The sequence below is a fragment of the Cyprinodon variegatus genome, unplaced genomic scaffold (assembly GCF_000732505.1).
Source record: "Cyprinodon variegatus isolate N-32 unplaced genomic scaffold, C_variegatus-1.0 Scaffold193, whole genome shotgun sequence".
NCBI classification, from domain to species: Eukaryota; Metazoa; Chordata; class Actinopteri; order Cyprinodontiformes; family Cyprinodontidae; genus Cyprinodon; species Cyprinodon variegatus.
In genome coordinates this window covers 497,749-504,133 of record NW_015150646.1, presented here as the reverse complement: position 1 = coordinate 504,133, position 6,385 = coordinate 497,749, and the positions used below count along the sequence as shown (strand labels likewise).

General features: G+C 37.7%; 1 protein-coding gene across 1 annotated transcript in view; it reads right to left on the bottom strand.

Moving 5' to 3' along the window:
* Positions 1 to 2,423: 2,423 nt before the first annotated feature.
* LOC107087743 (olfactory receptor 2A25-like) overlaps positions 2,424 to 6,385 on the bottom strand; it is a 6,305-nt gene continuing 2,343 nt past the window's right edge. The window contains exon 2 of the mRNA XM_015379476.1: positions 2,424 to 3,488. Within this exon, the coding sequence (XP_015234962.1) occupies positions 3,377 to 3,488 (112 nt within the window). The 3' untranslated portion in view covers positions 2,424 to 3,376. The remainder of the gene's footprint in view (positions 3,489 to 6,385) is intronic.

The window sequence follows — 6,385 nt, the reverse complement described above, 5'->3', positions numbered from 1 at the left end:
GTGGCCTTTGTAACAGTGTACTGTGAATAGTAAATTTAGCTCTGATTGTAAAAAGAGACAAATTATTTAAACCTTATATAAATGTAATGAAAGCTTTAAAACATTGGGTTTTTAAGACATGATTGTTTTCAAATACTGCCTTCTATTTGTCAAGCTAACCTACTTTATCATAACAGCCAAACCGTCAAGTGTTGGGAGGTGTGATAAGCCATGTGTTATCAAAATAAATCATATGAAATGTAGGTTATCATGTCACCATTAAGATTTTAGTGATAACATGAATTCAAATGTTGGCTAATATAATTTAGAAAGTAATTCTGAAGTCGCATAATATCAATTTCTAAAGTTAAACTGATTATTCTTTTTCAGATTTAAATGTTTCCTGCTTTTAAACTGGATTTTGGAAAAGTGGTCAAACCTTCCTCTATTCTCCAATAAAGGGATGAAGGATACAGTTGAAATATAAGCAAATATTTCTAGGTAAACAGTTAACTAGGAACTGTTTGCACTTTTATTAAGCGGCTACATTTCTTTGACTTCTGTATTTTGATGTCTATCAGAACGCAGCCAGTAAAGCAAACTTGGATTTAAAAAACGGATCAAAGCTTTACATATTAAATGACATTTTACTTTTTTTTTATCTTGGGCTGCTCATTGGTGCAGTGGGTGGCACTGCTGCCTTGCAGCAACAAGGTTTCAGGTTTAATTCTTGGCCCAGGATCTTTCTCAATGGAGGTTGCATGTTCTCCCTGAGCATGTGTGGGTTCTCTCCGGGTACTCCGACTTCCTCCCACAGTCAAAAAACATGACTGTTAAGTTAACTGGATTCTCTAAATTCTCCTTAGGTATGAGTGTGTGCGTGAATGGCTGTTTGTCTCTGTGTTGCCCTACGATGAACTGGTGACCTATCCAGGGTGGACCCCACCTCTCCCCCGTGGACCGCTGGAGATAGGCACCAGCACCCCTCGCAACCCCAGCAGGGATAAAGCGTGGCAGAAAAAAAAATTGTAATCTTGCTGTTTCACTAACTACTAAACGAGTGGTGTCAAGTGTTTTGAAGGGTAAAAGTAACATGGTTGTGTTTGACGACTTTATTCAAAAGATATACAATTGAATTTTTTTTTAATAATACAGTAGAATTGCCAATGCAATTTCCTGCTTTTTGATCCAAATCAGTTTGCCATGTTAGCCAAACTGAGCTAATGAAGCTAATACACGGATTACTAATAATAATGATTGAACCTCATTGATCTCACACTGGAGAAATTAGCCTCTGCATGTAACCCATCCCCTCTGCATTTAACAATGTGCGCCCTGGCAGCAGTGTGGGGTTAAGAGTCTTTCTCAGGGACCCAGAGTGGAGGGTGTTTGGATTGAACAACCTTGTAACCTTCTCAGAACACAAGCGCACTGCTCTAACCACTAGACCAACACTCCCCCCAATGAGATAATACATTGATTTAATCTATTCAACTGTGACCTGGTTTAGCCACCTATTGCAGAAGAAACAGCCATAAGGTACCAGAGATCTTTTATCTGTACCGTGAAATATATGCCCACTTTTAATGCAAATATTTTAATTCAACAAATTTCCAAGGCAGCACCTAAGCCATTTTAACAATGTAGAATTAGTCTTGAGGTTGTGATTTGAATTTTTTAACTGCCTTACCCAAAGTTCATTGAATTTAATCTCCTGCTAGTGATCAAGAGTTACGGTTCCTTCATTAAAACAAGTTATCCAGGTCCTAAAGAAGGGAGGTTAGATACAACGTTCTTTTACCACGAGGCAAATTAGTTTTATGCCTGATTGAACTTTATTGGTCTCCCATTGGAGAAATTTACCTCTGCATTTAACCCATCACCTTGGGGAGCAGTGGGCTGCCATCGTGGGGCGCCCGGGGAGCAATCAGGGGTTAAGGATCTTGCTCAGAGACCCAGAGTGGCAGTCTGTGGGAGTGGGGCTCGATCTCAGAACCTCAGGATACTCTATGCCCTAATCACAAAGCCGCCACTCCCCTGATATAACCACAAACATGCCTTCCAAGATTTTCTCCTTCTATTCCATCTCAAAGTATTTTTTTGTTTGTTTTTGTAAACGGGCCAAAGCAGAAGCTTTGATCTGAACTCCTAGCTCAGAATGGCTTCAGAATCCCGGTAGCCTACTTCGTGTTGTCAGATGGGTCCTATTTCAGGGAATTTTGTGTCTCCAGCTGGGTGTGGTTTGTGAATTTTCACCCTTTGTATTTTGTATTCACTCTGTTAGATTTCTAAATACATTTGATCATCTTCAACATTTGGTGTGAGAAAAGTCTTTTTTAAGGCACTTTGTTTTTATGACTATGCAGGTCACAACAAGGCAAAGGGAATAAATTAGACTAAAAATGTAATGTTTTAAATATATATATATATTTTATTTTTCTGGCTTTCACAATTAAAAACAGTTGAGAAAGTTCACATTCTGAGATGTAATTTAGCTTATTGCTTAAATACTTCATAAAAGGGGATATGCTAGTTTTAAATAAACAAGTTGCAGATAAACAAGCAGAAAGAGGACCATCTGTTTTTCACTACACTTAAAAAAGGGATGTTATAAAGTCTAGCTTCCTTTTTTTTCCCCCAAGGCTAGACATTGAAAAAAAAAAAAAAAACTATAAACAGTGGCCTAAATTAGCCTTTTATCATTAAATACATGCAATGGAAATTTCCCCCTCAAACGAAGGAACCTAATAGTGAATATGCGGCTGTATACATTTATATCATGTTTTCCTCTCTCATAAAAATGCACTTGGTTCCTAATTTTTGGCCATTTTTTCCTCTAACATTGTATAAAATACAGGGGAATAAAGAAATACTTAATTAAAAAAATGTTTTAGATCTCGTTATGTCTATACAAATAACTTAAAGTACTTTTTACACAAAGATAGTCTTGTTTTCATTACAAACAACCATAATTTCCTCTCCTGGGATATAAAATGTCTTTAGATGACTGTAACTGTCATTCCTTCTTCTGATGTCAGTGGAAGGAATATAAATGGACCAGAATCTTTTGGTTAAACTCTCCACAGCATGAATGAAACAATCCCCAGTTGGCTCCATGCTCAAATGTATCCTCCATAGCAATCAGCATAGTCCCAAAAGACGCAGGAGGTCAAATTCAGAGGGACTGTAACCTGATTAGTTACCATGATGTCCAAGGAGTTCATCAATCTGAGAACTTAGAGGAAGCACCAGACGAAAGGGAAATAATAAACCAGTGCGTTCTGTTGGTTTTTTAATAGCTGCACGTCCTGGTTAAAATGTTCTGATGAAAGCATTTCTTAAAGCGACATCTTTAGAAGCTTATCCTCATCCGTTTTTTCGCTGTATTTCCTTGGCATTAACATGACTCATGTGAGAGACTGGAGCCTGGGAGCGGTCCACTCTCCTCATCTCGGTCTTCTTGTGGGACTTCCGATGAGATGATGGTCTGCACAGTTAGTGTCCTCTCCCTGAAGGAGAAAACAGGAATAAAAGCAGGAAAATCAGGATGTGCGGTCAATTGTCTTTAACTTTCTGTGGAACATAAAGGCAGGAGTTACAATAATGGCTTTTTTTAGACGCTCTTATTGTATGGATCATTAGTGTTCTTAAGAATACAGCAGCTAATCTTTGGAGCAGCTGCAGACTGAGCCAAGGTGCCTCCCTCAGCATTGTCACCATTTGCTAATTAGTGTGGCCTAAAGGTTGCATGATGTGTGAAGCTTTATTTAGACAGATACTAGAGGTGTTAGTCCTCATTTAATGGGAATTTAACACTCCAGCTTTTGCTGGACCCAACTGCACCAAAATTAATATTATTTTTTTTTATTCTATTTCAAAAAGTTAAGACTTGATATATGTTTAGGCTGATGGATAAGATTTTTCAAAAGGTTAATAGTTGCGACCATGGTTTAAAAAAAAAATGAATTCATTCTCCCCTCATCTTCCAAAGGGCCCCCAGTTTACATGGGCCCCTATTGATTGCAGTAGAATTATAATTTAGCTCCAATATAAGGTGCAATTGTTCTGCAAGGATAAATGTGGGCAGTGGGAGTTTTCAGTGTTTTTCTGGGTTGGGACGATGACAAGCTAAAGGGTGTGTCTCTATCTGAAATGACTGTAAGAGAGATTAATACTTTCAATATAAATACTTTTAAAGGATTAAAAATATCTGTGTCTCTAAAACATAGCCGGGCTGTTCAAAAATGAAATCTGAAAAGCTTCAGAAACTCCTCTGCTAATAATCATAACTGAAAAGATGTTTTCAGAAACAAAAAGCATTATTTCAAGCTTTAAATAAAATAAAAGCTTTGTTTTTATGACAGTGTGGGGACTTTAATCCGTTTATACAGTTATGTCATGGGGACCTATGTCCTTATGGGGACCAAAATCGTGGTAAAGTTGTTTTCTTTGAGCCGGGGTTAGGTTTAGGACTAAGACGTTTAGGGTTAGGTATATGTTGGTAATAGTTAGGGGTTAGACACTCTCTCAATGACAACTAGGGCAGTTGGTTAGAGGATCAAAGGCATTGCACCGATCAGTGCACGTTTGTTGGTATCTCTCTCAAATCCATAGTCAGACCAGTATACATATTATAAAATTTAAGTAATTGCGGATCAGATAAGGGTATAAGGGTTACGTTTTCGGATTATAGAATTAAAATTAAGAGTATTTTGGTTTAATTCAACCAAGTTGTGATTATTGATTAAGGTCTGTTAAGTTTTTCAATTTTAAATGATTATGATTAGACATTAGTTCTACTGACATTAGGCTGGGTGACTAGCTGTCCTGGTAAGGTGATAAAAGGATAACTTAAGAGATTTAGAGGAATTAGAGTCAGGGATTAAGTCAGCTGTCTTTAAGATCGGTAGTAATTTGTGATGGTAAGGTAATCAAGTTAATAGTTAGGCCATATAAAATGAATGCAAGTCAATAAAATGTCCCCTTAAATCACAAAAATAAGAAGTGTCAGTGCATGATTGAGGGAGGAGTTGCTCTTTAATTTTAGATCTCAGATTGTTGCAGGGAGGAGTACGTAACAGGACCTTATCTAATCGGGAGCAGAAATTCTTCTATACATTGTAAGCTTTGAGGCTAAAAGGAGAGGAACCATTCAGCGTGCTATCAGCTTTAAATTAAAAAGCCTCTCGATGATTAAAATGCAGAACCTCCAATTTAAAGACCACCAAAAGGGGGGTAGATGCAATGATTTGCAAAAATACGAAAGTCATGAATTGGCAGAGATATGTGTTGAGATCAGTCACCTCTTCTGTCCTGCTGAAGCAATAAAAGGTGACTGGACGAGCTTAGTCAAAGTCAGCCAGAACGAGTTAGTAAAGGAAGCATACGGTATGCAGAGGATGCCTCAGCAGCATTACTGTTGGGTTTGCATTAAGTTAGATTCTATGTTATGTTCTATATGGGGCCAAATCCAAACACATCTATCTAAGGTCTCAATTTTGCAAGAAAGAACGATTTAACTTTTGAAGAATTTAATAATCATTTAATTATATATATATTCCCTTTTAATCTAAATCATATTTAAGGAAAGCAAACCGGTTTCATGGAGTCCTTTACTTTGCAGCAATTCCTTATCCTGTGAATGCATGTGGCGACAGTGGAAAGGAAAGACTTGTTTCTAACAACTCAAGCTAAGTTCTAGCCAACATCTGTCATTATCAACCGTCCATCTGAGGTAAAATCGGAGACACGCAAAAACAAAGCTGAACTGGTCTAGGAAAACTTTCTATGTTGTGGAAAAACTACACACAGAAAAAGCAGCAGTGGCTGTATGGTGGCTTTATCTAGAAATGTACAGCTTAAGCCAGTACTATTGTGTTTACATCACAGTGAATGGTAGGTCAACCAAAACTAAACTGCACTGTTATTAATAGTTCCTTACACAGCAAGCCTGTGTCATAAATCCACAAATATCAGCTCCGCCTAATCACCTAGCTTTTAAAACTTAAACTGGATCAAGCAGTTTCCATTTAAAATGATTAAACGGGTCAACTGCATCAGTTTAAGTCTAATTCAAACAGCAACAAACAAAACAGCATTTCTTAGTTGAAGTTCAGCAATCTACCCTTTTTTTGAGACTTTACAGCAGCCAATGAGCAGATACCCTGACCAGCCCAGACCATCTGCAAACACTGCATCAGACCAAGAAGCCCACAAACCCCCACCTGTTTAATAACTGAAGAGAGTGACAGCTGACTTCCTAGAAAATACACAGAAAGGAAAAGTGCCACCAGGTTCAAGGTTTTGAGTTTTCTCAGACAGACCAAAGATTCAATTCATTTCAGTTTATTATATAGCGCCAATTCACAACACGTCACCTCAAGGCACTTTACAGTTCACCAGATCA